This window comes from Biomphalaria glabrata, chromosome 17, assembly GCF_947242115.1.
Source record: "Biomphalaria glabrata chromosome 17, xgBioGlab47.1, whole genome shotgun sequence".
NCBI classification, from domain to species: Eukaryota; Metazoa; Mollusca; class Gastropoda; family Planorbidae; genus Biomphalaria; species Biomphalaria glabrata.
The window spans coordinates 11,990,578-12,008,935 of NC_074727.1; the positions used below are offsets into that span (position 1 = coordinate 11,990,578).

The 18,358-nt window shown below is 41.1% G+C and overlaps 2 protein-coding genes across 2 annotated transcripts; one reads left to right on the forward strand and one right to left on the reverse strand.

The window, feature by feature from the left end:
- Positions 1-184: 184 nt before the first annotated feature.
- On the forward strand, positions 185-15,521 carry LOC106071609 (putative uncharacterized protein DDB_G0292636). The gene is made up of 2 exons (XM_013231752.2): positions 185-343; positions 14,515-15,521. Exon 2 carries the CDS (start codon positions 14,525-14,527, stop codon positions 14,789-14,791), a length of 267 nt encoding a protein of 88 aa, XP_013087206.2. The 5' UTR covers positions 185-343; positions 14,515-14,524; the 3' UTR covers positions 14,792-15,521.
- On the reverse strand, positions 2,610-5,281 carry LOC129923673 (uncharacterized). Its single transcript, XM_056015822.1, has one exon. The coding sequence runs from the start codon at positions 5,246-5,248 to the stop codon at positions 2,999-3,001; it is 2,250 nt and encodes a 749-aa protein (XP_055871797.1). The 5' UTR covers positions 5,249-5,281; the 3' UTR covers positions 2,610-2,998.
- Positions 15,522-18,358: the final 2,837 nt, after the last annotated feature.

An 18,358-nucleotide genomic window follows, 5' to 3' on the forward strand; every position in this document is an offset into this window, starting at 1 on the left:
TTTCTTCTTTTATGACCTTACACATTGATTGCTTCTTTCTATTCAATGAATATAGATACATTGATTTATTGACAGCCAGTCTGATCAGCAGAACATTCTTCTTTCAATACCACGAAGTCGATTACTGAAAAAAAAAGTGGCTACGTTATTGACGAGTATATTCTATTTTAGTAACGCCGAGGAAGCTAGCCCCACGTGACGACAGCCAATAGATTCGCCCGGGGAATCGCTTCGTCGCGTCTCAGACTGTGTTGGACTCCCAGTATCGCTGCACGCGTAGTTGTTTTGATTGGTTGCTATACTAAAAACTTCAACAGTACTTAGACTAGTGTTCTAGTGCCTGGTAAGTTAATTGCTTTTACTTTGATGATAGCTTGTATAGAGTGACATTAGAGTCTACGTCTTAATAACGTGATTTATGGTCTGTCTATGTCGTCTGGAACATGGTTTCCTTGTTCACATATAGTTTGATACAGGACCAATGTACGATAAGACAGAGACCAAATTTGATTCCGACCAAATTTACTTAGGTTATAAATAGACTTAATTAAAGCTACTTCCACTGCATTCACCTCTTGTCCAGTGGAGTAGCAATCATGCGCCCAGGGCGGCCCAGGCCCATTACTTATTGGGGCCCAAAGGATTCATTGAAAAGTAGTCGTTTGCAGACGTATACATATTCCAATATCAAACACAATTCCTCGTTCAAGTTGCTCTACGCATTGGAAATATATTTTTTTTTAAAATAAATATGCGTATACATACAGGACTCATTTTCCTTTCTGCCACTTTCAATCTATTTTTGAGCCCTGACTTAAAGGTTCTTCATAACGCCATTACGTCATTCGCATTCCGGTATTTTATCTTCAGGGAATACAATTCTTATAAAAGTCTAACTGGATTGAGAGCAAAGCAAAATATCTAACGAAAGAGTCACAAGTTTGAGTCATGACTGGAATTGCTGTTTAAATTGGGATTTGTATGACGCCCTTGAGTACAGCTAACTGATGAATCCTCGATATTAGTTAAGGAAAGTAAAAAGTGGTTAGTTGTTGTGCTGGCCACATGACATCCTTGTTAAACGTGCGGCTATTGAAACGAATAGGTTTAGCAGCATTGGCCCCGGTGGCTGCAAGGTCCAAAAGATGTTTTTAGTGTTTTTTTTTCTTCAAGATAAACCCACAAAAAAACAAGACAATACCTAAGAACTTTTGAGTGCTTGTTTTCTTTTTATCAGCGGCCTTGAGTTTTTAAGATTTGACATTTTTAGCTGTCAGGTTTTGGTGACCTAACTGTCTGAATGTAATACAGTCTTGGCAGGCTTCTCTCTATTAACTAGTTTGGGGGAGGGGGTAAAAAGGTGCTATGTTGTGAAAAGTGCAACTTCATTGAAATATTACGAGGTCAGAGGCGAAGAGTGGAGCGTAGGTGTGCACCGAAAGCTTGCTTTTTTTTTTCAAGGTGTTAAGTAAATACTATTTGTTTAGTACAGAATCTGGACTTTGGAAGACCTAGATCAATAACAAGGTCAATTTTTTTAAAAAAAAAAAAAAGCCCTTTCCCCAGTTGAAAATCTTACTGTGCAAAACACACTTTGGCAAATCAGGTTGTGTAGATCTGTGCATCTCAAAGCATACTGAAACCTAATGAGCCAACAAACGACTGTTTCATGGCCCAATCGAACAGGGCAGTGATTCACTAGCACCTTGATTCACTAGCACCTTGATTCACTAGCACCTTTCCTTCTGCCACGTTGTGACAAGTCGGATTAAAGATTTGGCCGTTTTGGGTGTCTAGGGGATTTTATAGTTTGAGAATCCTTACTTGCACATATAAACTACAAGCACAGCGTTATAATGCAGGCAACAAATACTATATTTAGATGTAAAATTATGTACAGTTTATTATACAAAGGATAGTTAAAAGGTAAAATGCTGTACAGATGCTAGAATGGGATTTAGCGTATTTACATTAGGAGACTATCATCATCAGATATTAGAACCAAATGGTCTGAGTGTCATTAGGCTGGTTGCTTAGCTTTTGGTCCTGTGCTGCACTGGTGAGACTGGTGTGGCTGATACTGATGCTGTCTGCTGGTGGGCTGGCGTAGTGGATCCAGGCTCCGTGTGCAGTCCAACTTGTATGGTTGCAGAGCTAAGCTGCGTCTACCAATCAGTTAAGCCAGTGACGAGTCTGTGGCTAGCGTTGTTACTTGGACTCTTGAAGGATGAGTAGGTCTGATGTCTACAGATCTGGTGCCAGCAAATCTGCTATCAGCTTTAGGTTGCTAAGATTTCAGGCGGGTGTAGCCTATAGATAAAAGCACCAATCCAAAGTGAAATAAGGGAATGAAAATAGTCTAGAGCTCAAGCAAGAGATAGATGTGCTCCCTGTGGGCTCTCCAGCGTGAATGAGATCGGACGACGAAGTTTGTCCATATACACGTGGATAGAAAGGGGGGGGTGAGTGGCGGGAGGCAAGTGCAAAGGTGGTCTAGACTACCTGGCGTCTTTGACAAAGAGATCATCGCTTGACCGTGACAGCGTTTCCGGTATATAGACGTTGCCCGAGGCGTTGAGTTGAATGGGCGCTTTGAAGTGACCAGCCGCTCCCGAAAAGGGGGGGGGGGGTCAACGGATGTTTGCCACGATAGATGGAGGGAGTGTACTCTTGTCAAGAGTCTAGTGTGACACGTGTCAAAGTGGGGATAGTAAAATGTGACATCGCTGCCAAAGGGGGTGGGGTTGGATTGGAGGGGTGGTGGCTGTGTATTTTAGCGCTTGATTGGCTAAATTAATAAAATTGATGATTAATAGCGAGTAAATAAATTAATTAAATGCTTAGACCTGAGTGATACCTCGAGTGAGCTAAAACGGTTCGTCACAACCCTCCCCGCGTAAGATAGGTCTTGGTTAAAAGATCTATAAAGTGCTCACGTTGGTATCGCTCAAGTTTCGTCTACTGTCGGTCGTAGCATTTAAGAAAACTTTCCCAGTAGTTAAGAGGTTGCCAAGGTCCAGAGGGGTGTCCGTCCTAAGGGTCCGCTGTCGCCTATGTTCTGTCCGCAGGTGGATTGCCACGTGGAAGGGGCAATTCTGGAAACCTGGGGTAATAGGCCGGGTTGATAGGATTGGGTACATCTCCTTCTTGGGGCAGACCAGTAAGTGGGATAAGTGTTATGGCGGAGTGCCCAATGCGCGTACGTTGGACGGGGCTTATCTCTAAAGCCATAGTGAGGCGTTTCTTCGTGAGTGCGATTGATCGGCTTACCTCTAATTTTCCTGACACGGTCAATGTCAGGGGAGAGTGGCCTTATAGGGGGTGTGGAGCTGTGATGAGGCCCACTTTCACGAGAGTGAAAGTTCACTTTCTTCTGTGACTTCCTGGCAGGATCAGTGCCAGGCATTAGTGGTTTGATAGCTGAAGAGCGGGAGTTACAAGAACTCTCACGAGTGCAGGTATTTCGCTTACCTCGTGACTTCCTAGCAGTGCCAGTGCCAGGGTGGCGCGGCTTGAGCTTGGCTGAAGAGCCAGTAAAGGGTTTGTTAGAGTGGCGACCAGGGCTTCCAACCGGCTGGTTGCTGCCACGTTTCTGCTTTGTCATTCTACCGACAGGCAGAGAGAAGTATGGTTTATTGACAACTCCTAGAGGTATGTACCTGGAGCCTAGAACAAAGTCGTATACTGGCGAGTCCATGACTACTGCATCAATGGTGCCATGTACATACTTGCATTCTACGTGGACCCGAGCGATAGGATACACCTTCGGAGGAATGCCACGGTCTAGAGATTGAACCGTCACTGATCCACCAGTGAGATCCGATGGGTCGACCAGTGCTTTGCTGATGACAGAGCTCACCTCACATCCGGAATCGAATAGTGCCTGGACAGGAGATCCGTTAATCAGAATAATCTCTACCCCAGGGGGTGATACGATGGGGTGAGGCGGTATCGGTTGGGTAAGGCCACAAGCAGTGGGTACAGGGGCCACGGTCAGCGCTGATATGACGTAATAGTCCTCCTCTTCCTCATCAAGAGGCGATGGCTGATTATGCAAAGAGGGTTCAGGGAGCTCAGTCATGGCTGACACAGTACGTGGGGCCTGATGCTGTCGATTGGGCCTGTGATCACTCGTGCTGTTCCGGTCACGGTGATGGTTATTGGTCTGGCCATGTCGAGGCGGGTGGCTTCGTCTGTCGTAGCTAGTAGGCGTGGCTGGTCGTTGGATTGGTGCTTTTTGGTGATGAGGTTTAGCAAAAGGAGAGGGTTGGCTAGAAGGAGCGTGTTTGTTGGAAGAAGTGGGCTGGTCCTCTGGTTTGTCCGAGGCTGAGGTCTTGCTTTTGATGTCCTTAACGTCTTTGCGGGCAGTCGCGTACCGGTCTGCAGCTGAAGCTATGTCGGCTGGTGTAGCGGCTTGCTGCTCCCTTACAAAGATTTTGACCTCGTTAGGCATGCACTCTAGCAACTGCTCTGCGAGTATGAGGCTCACTAGGCCGTCCAAAGTCTCTGGCAGTTCGCTAAGAGTGTGCCACCTCTTCAGGTATTTGTCCAACCTGTCGCAGAGATTACCGTAGGTCTCTCGGCGCTCTAGGCGGGATGTCCTGAATTTCTTTTGGTAAGCCTCGGCAGTCAGCTCGAATTGGACGAGTAGCGCCTGTTTGAGGGCTGCGTAGTCTTCTCGCTGGCCGGAGGGGAGTTTAGAGTATACTTCGTAGGCTTTGCCTCGGAGGCATTGGGATAGCTGGAAGCACCATTTCTCCTCTGGCAGACCGTAGTAGCTCGCAACTTCTTCGAAACGGACAAGATAAACTTCGATGTTCTCTGTCTTGTCGTCGAAGTGCTCCATTGGCATGTGGGGTAGGCCGTTTGAGGAACTTTGCTGGGAGGCAGGGCTAGCCGGGCGAGATCCGGAGGAAGCTTGACTGGCGGTTCCGTTCTCTTTCTCCGCGGCTATCCTTTCTCTCTCAGTTATTTGTTTTTCTTTTTCCCTTTCTCGCTCCGTGATTTCCTTTTCTTTAGCTATAGCTATAGCTATAGCTACTTCAGCTTCCCTTTTCTCTCTTTCCATAGCTATTTCATGTTCCCTTTCCTTCTCCTTTCTACTCTCTTCCCTCTCCTTCTCAAATTCTGCCCTCACATATTCTTTCTGCTTTGCCTCATCGTCATACATGACGGCCGCGAGTTCTCTGAGTTCAGCTATTTTTTGTTTCATGTCAGAGTCCGCTTTGGAGCGTGTGCCACTTGCCATGGTGGTGAGGGGTGCTAGTATGGTGAGGGGTGGGTGATGAAGGGGAAAGGCGGAAGGTAGAGTAAGAGGTGGAGACGATGATGGAGTTGCTGAAAGCAATTACTTAAGAGATACAGGAAGGGTGGTATTAACCTTTGTTTGGTGCTTAAGAACCTGTAAAAGAAGTACAATTACAGCAATACAAAATTAGAAAATTAAAATAGCTCTGAATGACACTCTTTAGTCTTGTGCTCTAACAATGATGATAGTTAAAATACTGGGGAGTTGCCTGCTGTGCTTGCAGTATTAGTTGGGTAAATCCCGGACGAGGCTCGCCATTGTGACAAGTCGGATTAAAGATTTGGCCGTTTTGGGTGTCTAGGGGATTTTATAGTTTGAGAATCCTTACTTGCACATATAAACTACAAGCACAGCGTTATAATGCAGGCAACAAATACTATATTTAGATGTAAAATTATGTACAGTTTATTATACAAAGGATAGTTAAAAGGTAAAATGCTGTACAGATGCTAGAATGGGATTTAGCGTATTTACATTAGGAGACTATCATCATCAGATATTAGAACCAAATGGTCTGAGTGTCATTAGGCTGGTTGCTTAGCTTTTGGTCCTGTGCTGCACTGGTGAGACTGGTGTGGCTGATACTGATGCTGTCTGCTGGTGGGCTGGCGTAGTGGATCCAGGCTCCGTGTGCAGTCCAACTTGTATGGTTGCAGAGCTAAGCTGCGTCTACCAATCAGTTAAGCCAGTGACGAGTCTGTGGCTAGCGTTGTTACTTGGACTCTTGAAGGATGAGTAGGTCTGATGTCTACAGATCTGGTGCCAGCAAATCTGCTATCAGCTTTAGGTTGCTAAGATTTCAGGCGGGTGTAGCCTATAGATAAAAGCACCAATCCAAAGTGAAATAAGGGAATGAAAATAGTCTAGAGCTCAAGCAAGAGATAGATGTGCTCCCTGTGGGCTCTCCAGCGTGAATGAGATCGGACGACGAAGTTTGTCCATATACACGTGGATAGAAAGGGGGGGGGTGAGTGGCGGGAGGCAAGTGCAAAGGTGGTCTAGACTACCTGGCGTCTTTGACAAAGAGATCATCGCTTGACCGTGACAGCGTTTCCGGTATATAGACGTTGCCCGAGGCGTTGAGTTGAATGGGCGCTTTAAAGTGACCAGCCGCTCCCGAAAAGGGGGGGGGGGGGTCAACGGATGTTTGCCACGATAGATGGAGGGAGTGTACTCTTGTCAAGAGTCTAGTGTGACACGTGTCAAAGTGGGGATAGTAAAATGTGACATCGCTGCCAAAGGGGGTGGGGTTGGATTGGAGGGGTGGTGGCTGTGTTTTTTAGCGCTTGATTGGCTAAATTAATAAAATTGATGATTAATAGCGAGTAAATAAATTAATTAAATGCTTAGACCTGAGTGATACCTCGAGTGAGCTAAAACGGTTCGTCACACACGTTTGGGTGGAATTGAGCTCCAGTGCTGAAACATTTCACAGCACTGAAGCTACTAAGTTACTAACCCTGTGTCATCATTTAAATAATACAGTGATGCCCAAACTACTGTCAGCGGGCCACATCCGGCCCGTGATGCGTTGACACTCGACTCCACGAAACGATGATATGGCCTATGACGTGGCCTGTGATGTGGGCCCCCTTCCCGGGCCGAAAAAGGCTTCATGCACTATTTTTTCTAGAATCTAGAACATTATTATTTGTCTTCTTTTCCTGGTCTTTGATACCCAGCATTTTTCTGTAACATTTACTTTCAAAGGCTTGGATTCTTCTTTCAGCCTCAGCGTTCAGTGCCCCACTTTCACAATCCTATAGGAGTAAAAAGAAAAGTTAAAGATTACTAAACATACCGAAACGTTCTTCTGTTCCAGGACTTTCTTCTCGCAATGACTTTTACTTAGCCGTACTTTAAAAAAAAAAAGGTTGCTAGCTAATCACTGAATTGGTCATCGCCCAATTAACAGCCCTAACCCCCTCCCTCATTTTCGAGTTATAAAATATGTAGCCAACAGATCTAAAATAAAAACGCTAAAAAATTGGCAACTCCTGTGAACGCCACCAGCGTACTTGGGCGATGACGTATAGCAGGCTTTACCTGGCCAAACCTACGCATATTTAGATTAAATGTTGCACTATTGACCGAGGCCTTCCTGGTGTGCACATTGCACGGGTCCGTAGACATGAATGAACTCGTTTCAAACTGCTAAGTATTGACACAAGCCAACTGTGAAGGGGGTAGAGTGACGAGGGATGTCTCGTTGTACTTTTCATCTATGGCTCCTTTCATCATTTATTCACGTCTGTAAAATGTGCAAACCATCGTCACATAGGCTTCTTTCTGTGGTCAAACAATCATTGTTTGCAGATATATGTGTTCAATTCAGGGCCGGCCTTAGGCCACTGCAACCTATGCGGCCGCAGTGGGCCCCGCAATCTGTAGGACCGGCCCCGGTTCAATTTATACTTTAAGCGAAAACTGGGTGAAGAGTTGACAGATACTCAAGGATCATCCATATATGACGTTCACACAAAACTAAGCAAACATCCATGTTAGTTCACAAACCATCAAAGTAGCATGAAATAATAGGTCTTACAAGTAAAATAAGTGAATTAAAATAATCAGCACAGTAAGCCTAATGTTGGCCTAATGAACTCTCTCTCTCTCTCACACACAAATACTCTAGGAACCTGTTCTTATAGAAAACAATTAAAGAAATCTAATTTTACGACCCCCAACCAGTTACAAAGGACACATTTATAAACACCCACACACTGGGCGAGCTTTAAGATATGCTAAAACGAGAAAAAAGTGACTATATGAAACCCAACTCAGACTTCATACATTCCAGTATCAGCTGACTGCCGTTACAAGCTATCTACATATACATAAAATACCCCCACCCCTCTCTCTCTTATATTTGTGTTACCCAAACCTAGATCTAAAGATCATCACAAATATGTAACCTATTTTTTTTTTCTGTCAAGTTGTTAAAACTGAATCGTTCAGACTAGTTTCAATGTACTCCACTGTCACGTATGAATGAGACACCACGTGATACACACACACACACACACATTCAGACACCAGGGGCGGGTTCAGAAGGAAATAAAAACACACATGGTAGATCCAGAACCTAGATAAACACGGCAAGGTTCTAACACCTGCTAAAATAGAAAGGTTCACGTTGAAAGAACAACAACAACAAAAAAAAACCGTTTTTGTTTTTGAACGATAAATGATGAAATTCTCGACAAGATTCAGAAAGACAGGAGGCGCGGTGGCTGAGTGGTAAAGCGCTTGGCTTCCGAAACGAGGTCCTGGATTCGAATATCCTGGTGTAGACTGGGATTTTTAATTTTGGAATCTCTGGGCGCCTCTGAGTTTCTCCCCTGTGAGTTCCAGCGGGTATTGCAATGGTTTCTGTTGCTCTTCGCATTGTGTGCCCGATATGGTGGAATCTTTAATTTATCAACGCGAAAGAGATTTTGCGTGAAAGTTAAGGTCCTTGTGCTGGCCACATGACACCCTCGTTAACCGTGGTCCACGGAAACAGATGACCCTTACATCATCTACCCTACCCTCAGATAGCAATGGGAACAATTCAGAAAGGCACAAAGAAAAAGAAACATTTCTTATTCCATTGTTAGTGTGTGCGTGCGTGGAATGGGGTACATTCGTTCACAAGATGCAGCCAACCGTATTGGGAAAAGAATTACTTATTACTTTTTTACAGTGATGGACCACTAAAAACACTGCACTGCACTGCCCTCGATAAAAAAAAGATCTATTTAACCAAGCAGACTGCAGCCCATAGCTACTAGGTGTTTGAAGGGGAAAGAAAAGGCACAATAGAAAACGCTTTCATCTCAAAAGTAGTGGTCCTACGTGACCTACTTTTATCCTAAAACAATAACATTGTCGACGTCAGCAGAATTATCCTTTTGTTTACATCCATGTTTTACTGCGCTGGGTGTGTTCCCTTAGCTAAATACTCGGTACACTTACATACACAATGTCCATTCAGATAGAAGGAAAATACGTTTTAAATATCTTAAATAAACATTACTACACACACACACTGCCGTTGTCATTGACGACCCATCACTAAACAAACCAGTTTTGCCAGGGACACGGTGTAACGGTCTGAAGGCCAAGTGTGCGTGCCTTCTTGCCAGTTAAAACTGTTTTCGGTAGCATCTAGATCTAGATCTAGTATCTACACATCGAATTGCAAGTGAAGCGTTTTCAAAAACGTAAAGGTTAAAGTTTAGTAGTTTTTGTTTGTTTGCTTGTTTTAAATTTGCGTTGTTGTTTTTTTTACGACGTCAAACAAATCGAGGCCAAACCTAAAATGTAAACACAAATACAAATCTAAAAAAAAAAAAAAAAAACTGGGTGTGCTGATGAAATGTGGGCGTGGCACGTAAACAGGTTCAAATAATTCACGTGACTCACAAAACCAAACGTCGCGCAGCCGCGCCGCGGAAGTAATCGATTCGCCAATTCTCACGAAACTTGGGTTACGATACTGTCTGAACATTTCACCGGTCAGCTGGTGTACATAATGAAAACAAATCTATATAGGCATAAAGTCTATAGAGTCTATAAGTGTTTATTTGAAACGTAGGCGAAGATGTGTACTTTAAACCGGCTTCACAATAAACAGTATTGGGTGAGGACGTTTCTAACAGGACATTTACAAAAATGACAACCATAGCGATGGCAACGGCTATGAAGTGGCCACGAATGGTGGTAAAGCCTTTTTGCTGATCGGAGTCTGTAAGACCCGCAACTGGGCCACGGGCGATGAAAAGATATCTAAGTTATTATACTTGGTTCTGGGTTCTTGTATTTGAATATACTATATGAGATAGTAGACAAAACATTCTCAGCTATTTTACATTTAGATTTGTGGAAACTACTTGAAACTAATGTCTCTTATCATTTCTGTGACATTTATGTTATATAATTTTACTGCTAAAGCTTTAATGACTAATGCAACTTGACTTAATCCCTTTGACTCTCAGTGGGGCATAGGGCCGCAACAGTAATTCGTCATCGGACTCAGTTTTAGGCAATTCCACTTGGTTGGGGTTAGGGTTCCAGTCTAGAGCATGCCTTGCAATGGTTTCTGTTGTTCTTCGCATTGTGTGCCCCAACCCAGCCCAATGTAAAGATTTACTTAATTAAAATTAAATGATAGTGGCATCTTTACATTTTCAACGCGAAAAAGATTTGTGAGATTGTACGGTGGCTTCGATAGTGACGTCACAAACAGATAAATGAAATGGGTACATGAATAGGGTATATCTATAACTACTTTATATAGGCTGTAAAAGTTATCAGTAGATTCAAATATTTTGTGTAGTGCCTTGATTATAATAAGATTTTAAAATATACTTAAACAAACGTCGTCAATGTCGCAATGTTCTAGTTTATTTTATGCCAAAATAAAAAAAAAATAGGTGACTATTATTCAGGGTCGGCTTTAGGACTGTTACTCCTGGTGCCACGTATGTTAGGGTGTCTTCAGTAGCAGAAGTCTCCCCTCCCCTGGTATTAACTGGTATAGAAACAAGTGTTAAACGCACATGGATAAACAAATGAACAATTATAGTCAATGACATAAACCAAAATTATAAAATACACATTGCCGTGAATCAGGCGGGCACGCTAAAATAATATTGAACCCAATGAATATGGACTGCAGGCGTCGCCTATGGTGTAAAAAAAAAAAAAAAAGCAAAAAATACTATCAAGTAATAAAAAAAAATCAGGCGACCTTTATTGTAGTTGATTCGTCGTTACGAGTTCTTTGATTTCTTTGAGGCAACGAACGTGCTACAGTTGTGTGTTTAGTGATGCGTGTCCCCGTGAGTTAAAGTTTGACGGGTCAGCTGTTGTAGTCATGGAAACAAAAATAACGGGTAGGGAAAGAGGAACATACAGGATGAGGGTATTGTTGGCTTGGCTGCGGCCTTTCTTTTTTGGTGAAACAAAACTGATAGTTAATTACTGTCTTAGGTTTAAGATTATGAAGGATTACATTGAAAAATCGTTTTATTTATATATATATATATATATATAATTATAGATATATAATGAAAAAAGTATGTAGCGTTAATAATAGCACCATGTCTGCTAATATTAAATACTAGCCTGGCATTACCCGCGGCCTGCGGGTCTAAGTTTGTGTTTACTAATGTAGCGGATTGGATTTAGATGTATGTTAAAGTTAGCTAATGATCCTTTCACGTTATTTCACTTTCGCTACGAAAATAAAATTAGTTTTGCGAACATGGGTTTACCCGAAGTCGATACATTCTTATCTATTAAAAACGAAAAGAGCGATAGGGTTAGGGTTAGGTTATACACTAAGGTCTAAGTTGGTGGCTAAGAAACATTCCTACCAAGTTTTATCAAGATTGGTCAAGCGGTTTTTATGTCTATAAGTAACATACATACACCTCACATTCTACTTTATAGTATACTAGCCTGGCATTACCCGCGGCCTGCGGGTCTAAGTTTGTGTTTACTAATGTAGTGGATTGGATTTAGATGTATGTTAAACTTAGCTAATGATCCTTTCAAGTTTTTTCTCTTTCGCTACGAAAATAAAATTAGTTTTGCGAAAATGGGTTTACCCGAAGCCGATACATTCATATCTATTAAAAACGAAAAGAGCGATAGCCTTGTTAAATGAATGGGATTATAAAGTGAACAATTAAACGAAATAATTTTTAGTACGTGATTCATGAATGAATATAGATCTAGGCCTATCTAAACTCGGCTTCGCAGTTTTCATCAGCCAATGTAGCTTTAGAAAACCAAATTTGAATGTTTATTTGATCAAAATATGAAATGAAAGGACTTTAATTAATATGTTTATGTGTTAAAGTATAAAACTATCTGTGCGAAGAGAAGTTTTATCATCTTAGAGTTGAATTAGATTATAAAGTAAACAATTAAACGAATTAATATTTAGTACGCGATTCATTACGGAATTGTCTAATGAAAGAATGTTCGTCAGGAAATCTGTAATCACAGATATAAGGAACTAATTAATGTAAAAAATGCTTTTGAAACACAAAATTGAAGATTAATTTTATTATATAATGAAATCAATGGATCTTCTTTTGTCTTTTCATGTGTCAAAGTAAAAATTTATATGCGCAAAGTGTATTTCTTAAAATTAGATCTAGGTCTAAATCCTTTCGATCTTTTCTCATGTCAACATTGTAGACATGGCCTAGATCCATAAAATACTATAGCTGTAATAGAGTCGGACAACTTTATTTTTTTTTAGGGTCTTAAGTTTGTTTTAGGGCTACAATACATACACTACGGTCTAAGTTGGTACCCAAGGAACATTCCTGCCTAGTTTTATCAAGATTGGTCAAGCGGTTTTGATGCCTCTATAAGTAACATACATACATCCATACACCACACATTCTACTTTATAATATAAAAGATGCTCATGATGTTAATGTTAATTAAAGAAATTTAAATTTCAAGAACATTTGAAGCTATTTAAATAAAAGGGGAGTAACTTCAATAAAGGCTTACTATATTTTTTACATTGATTATGTCCCTTCATTTATATCCCTATGGATTGCCTAACTTTTAACTACCAATAAATTAATAATACACGTTAAAATACAAGTAATAATTAAATAATAGTTTTACTTTAGATTATTATATTAGAGAAGCTTTCAGTCGCTATTCCCTTTATTGTCTATGTGACAAGTCGGATTAAATTATTGGCCGTTTTGGGTGTCTAGGGGATTTTATAGTTTGAGAATCCTTACTTGCACATATAAACTACAAGCACAGCGTTATAATGCAGGCAACAAATGCTATATTTAGATGTAAACTTATGTACAGTTTATTATACAAAATAAGATAATGAAAGGTGAAATGCTGTACAGTTGCTAGTATGGAAACTAGCGTATTTACATATATAGGAGACTATCATCATCAGATATTAGAACCAAATGGTCTGAGTGTCATTAGGCTGGTTGCTTAGCTTTTGGTCCGGTGCTGCACTGGTGAGACTGGTGTGGCTGATACTGATGCTGTCTGCTGGTGGGCTGGCGTAGTGGATCCAGGCTCCGTGTGCAGTCCAACTTGTATGGTTGCAGAGCTAAGCTGCGTCTACCAATCAGTTAAGCCAGTGACGAGTCTGTGGCTAGCGTTGTTACTTGGACTCTTGAAGGATGAGTAGGTCTGATGTCTACAGATCTGGTGCCAGCAAATCTGCTATCAGCTTTAGGTTGCTAAGATTTCAGGCGGATGTAGCCTATAGATAAAAGCACCAATCCAAGTGAAATAAGGGAATGAAAATAGTCTAGAGCTCAAGCAAGAGATAGATGTGCTCCCTGTGGGCTCTCCAGCGTGAATGAGATCGGACGATGAAGTTTGTCCATATACACGTGGATAGAAAGGGGGGGGGGGTGAGTGGCGGGAGATAAGTGCAAAGGTGGTCTAGACTATCTGGCGTCTTTGACAAAGAGATCCTCGCTTGACCGTGACGGCGTTTCCGGGAGATAGACACCGCGCGAAGGCGCGAGTTGAAAGTCCGGGAAATCAGCCCAGGTGGTCAGGTGGATTATGAAGGGGAGATTATCAGAGCTCGGCACATCAAGGGAGATTATACCTTGATAATGGCTAGTGCTAGACGCACAGCGTTGCCCGAGGCGTTGAGTTGAATGGGCACTTTGAAGTGACCAGCCGCTCCCGGAAGAGGGGGGGGGGTCAACGGATGTTTGCCACGATAGATGGAGGGAGTGTACTCTTGTCAAGAGTCTAGTGTGACACGTGTCAAGGTGGGGATAGTCAAATGTGACATCGCTGCCAAAGGGGGTGGGGTTGGATTGGAGGGGTGGTGGCTGTGTTTTTAGCGCTTGATTGGCTAAATTAATAAAATTGATGATTAATAGCGAGTAAATAAATTAATTAAATGCTTAGACCTGAGTGATATCTTGAGTGAGCTAAAACGGATCGTCACAGTCTACTGCCATAGAATTCATTGTCTGTAGTTTAGCTTCGAAGGGATTTTAACCTCATCTACATTCATGAAATTTGGTGGCAGAGGGGGGTGGGGTGAGAAGGCAGATTTGAACCCTGAACCTAGCCCCCTGGCTATACCCAGGTTCCCCACCCATGTTTAAAACTCAGTTGTTTTTATGTTTTGTTTTGTTTTTGTTTGTTTTTGTTTTTAACCATAATATTTTTTTTCCTTCTATTTTTGGCAGCTTTTAGAAAATGAGTGACCACAAAGAGGAAAAACATAAAGAAGAGAAACATAAAGATGAGAAACACAAGGATGAAAAGAAAAAGGATAAAGATGACAAGCACAAGGATGACAAGCACAAGGATGAGAAGAAGAAGGATAAGGATGATAAACACAAGGATGACAAGCACAAGGATGAGAAGAAAAAGGATGACAAACATAAGGATGAGAAACACAAGGATGAGAAACACAAGAAGGATTCAGACGATGAAAAGAAGAAAAAGGACAAAAAACATTAGCCACATTATCTTCTTCTATAACATTTATAATGGGTTCTAATGCCTGGCCAGAGGGCAGAACAATGCTTAATGTTGTTAGTCAATATTGTCCTCTTTATGTCTTAGCTACACTTCTAATCACAACTGATCTATAGACCTTTTTGCTGTCAATTGGCTTTAGACCAGTTTAATATATTTTACTACTTGCCTTCATATCAAAACATCATCCTATTTTTAGATCTACATGAGTGAATGTTTGTTATATTTATTAGCAATTAGCATGTGATCATTGGATTAATTAAGAACTTCTGTCTGCATTGTAAAAACCACCATGACCTAAGTTCAACTTCTTTTACTATTATGAAAGTATATGGATCTATTCAGTACCAACAAAGTATCTTCAAAATATATTTAAATATGTGTAGTGATAATAACATCAAAATGATGTGTATTACAAAAACAACAAAAATCTCTTTAGAAAACATGGCTGTATTTTTGTTTATAGAGGAGCTAAATACAAGTCTTTCTCACTGAATTAGTGAATAGTGAACATTCTAATATTCTTGTGAAATATATTTTTATATTGAGAACAGTTTTTAACTTTTTGTTTGTAATACTCTGTGTTTTTATTTTCTAAGCTATTTATATATATACATATATATACACACACATATTTTGTTTCATTCCTTTTGATCTAAACATCTTATAAAGTGATACTTTTTATTGAAAAAATATACACATTGAACTTGTATCAATGAGTTATTCACATTGATTGTGTGACAGAGTGTGAGGGAGAGATTCTGAAGACTTCTCATATGTTTATATCAACAAAGAGACTTCTCATATGTTTATATCAACAAAGTTAGCAATCAAAATACATTTCTTTGCATGTTGGATAAATGAGACATTAAAGTAGGGATAATACAGTCAACCCATTTTGACACCATTAGTATAATCACTAAACGTAGAGACACTTCAGGACAGAAGATGTGCGTGCGTGTCCCGCATGGTTGGGTCTGGGTCGAAGAAGAGAATCATTTATTTAAAGATAATACCCCCCCCCCAAACAGAAAAAAAAAGTTAAAGGAAAGAACCGCCTTAAAATAAATACTGCACATTTTATCTCCCTTTTTGTATATAAAACAAATTTAATTAATTATCACTAATCATTAAATTAACAGGTTATTTTTAAAATTAATTCATGTGCTATCACCGACAATGACTGATTTGCCAATATAACCTGTACAAGATTTGTACCAGAGAAGCAGAGTAGCAGAGAAGCAGAGAAGCAGAGTAGCAGAGAAGCAGAGAAGCAGAGCGAGTTGATAACAGCTTTGTTCTAAGACAAGTACTGGTAGCAATAATACAGGATGGCTGCTTGGTCATGTGGTATGCACTCTTGAGTCTGGACTGTCATTCAATAGTCTTGCTGACCTTCCCGCTGCCACCCCCCTCCCACCGTTGTCCTGCTGGAGGTTTAGCTAGGATGTCCATTATCTTCAGATATGAAGGGACATCCGAAACATGTCAAACATTTTAGAAACAAAACGCCTCGATACAAGGTATTTATAAAAGGGAAAACAAAAGAGAGGTAACTCCTCTAACTAAGATTATCCTTTTTATTATTATTACGCCCCTTGAATTACCAAAATTAAAATGTCAGGACTTACTTAGACTTAGGACCTCCCGCGCAGCACGGCGCATTGAGCGCGAGTTGTCTTCATAAAGATCTGTCAGTGGCAACGTCTGAAGCCTCTTCCCACCTGGTGTCCACTGAGGTCCTCCATGAAATTGTGGAGCCAAGTTATACGAGGTCGTTCCTGTTTGCATTTCCTCGCTGTCAGGAGTTGATTAAAAAAGCATAAGAAGCACCTAAATATTTCATCAAATTATTTTCAATACTAGTAGCTGCGTCAGCCTGCGTGTCAAGCCAAGTGCTAGGTAGAAATGTCCTAAAAGAAAGTTGTTGTTTTTTTCAGTTTTTTTTCTCAGTTTATCTGCTTTTCAGATGAGGCAAACTTTGTGTGAGTCCACAACAACAACAACAACTAACAGTAGACTTAATGATTCCATATAGACTTCTACTGTATAGCCTCCAACCTGCACAAAACACCACTCTTTAAACTAAATGCAACTGGTTGCATGTGGCTTCAGAACGAGACAGCTGGAGATCACTTACAAAGGCCGCAGGATACACAAACGAAACTCGGCTGCCGAGGACAGACGTAGACGGCGAAAGAAGATCTTAATCGACCACCGGCGGACAATCATTATGCTTGCCATGGATGTGGCGAAATATGTAGGTCACAGCTGGGGCTGTGTTTCCACAGGAAATACTGCATTCCTCATTAATCTTAGGACTCGAAGAGTAGCCTTATCTCTTGTCTATTCATTTCTCGTGCAGTCATCTGTCGTGCAGTCATCTCTCGTATAGTCATCTCTCGTGCAGTCATCTCTCATAGAGAACCGAGACTCCTGGAGGAAGCTGAATGGGGGCTTATGCCCCAGAAGGGACAACAGGCAGAGATTTGAGGGAAAGTCTGGAGTTTAACTCTTTCTCTCCTAACTGACGATACCAACGTTGATTCCAACAGAATGTGGTAAATAATTACGGAGAGAAAGAGTTAAAGTACGGCATTTAGTTATCACCCCTTCTCAATACACATGCCTACTTTTTTTTTTTTTTTGCTTAACACTGAAAAATTCAATATTGAGAGAGAGAGAGAGAGAGAGAGAGAGGGAGGGAGAGAGAGAGAGAGAGAGAGAGAGGGAGGGAGAGAGAGAGAGAGAGAGAGAGAGAGAGAGGAGGGGGGGAGAAGAAGAGATATAATACGAACTTAATGTGTATATCGCCCACGTATGCTTCACGGATCATGAACAGATTGTATCTTCCTCTGCAACTCTAAGTGGTGTCCATCAACTTTACTTCAATAAGTATTACACAAAATAGTTGAATACACCTAGAATTAAAGCAACTACCCCATATGTATGTGTATTTTGTTGTTTATTTAGACATCGAAAAGAAAAAGAGAGCTATTTAAAAATAAGGAACTAGGACAGAAACAACAACAAAGTGAGAGTTGTGTTGGTCTATTTTTGTTTCGTAGACAATATTCGTTGATATGTTGATCAGCTAATTGGTCGTTATAGCAACGCTCTTGTGACACCTGTGTAAGCTATGAGAGAGTCAGATGAGGGAGGAAGAAGCGAGAGACAGACAGACAGATAGAGAGAGCGAGAAAGACAAAGAGTAAAAAAGATTGAAAGGTAAGAGAGGCAATAGAGGAAGAAAAACATTTGAGCGAAAAACGAAAGATTATTCAAGAAAGAGAGAGAGGGGGGGGGGAGGGAGAGAGTAAAATGAAATAATGAGAACAATACACGTTATACAATTTTCTCCCCTAGGCTAAGCCATGTCAACATTTATAATCTTGTTGTCCCAGGTCAAATAAAACGAAAAAAACAACAATAACAACAAAAAAAAAAAGGTTGCAAAGACAGTTTGTGTGGCCCCGAAGTGGTCCACACAGGAAGGTAAAAAAGGCAGGTTTCAATATTTTTCAGAAAGAACATCAGAATTAAATTATT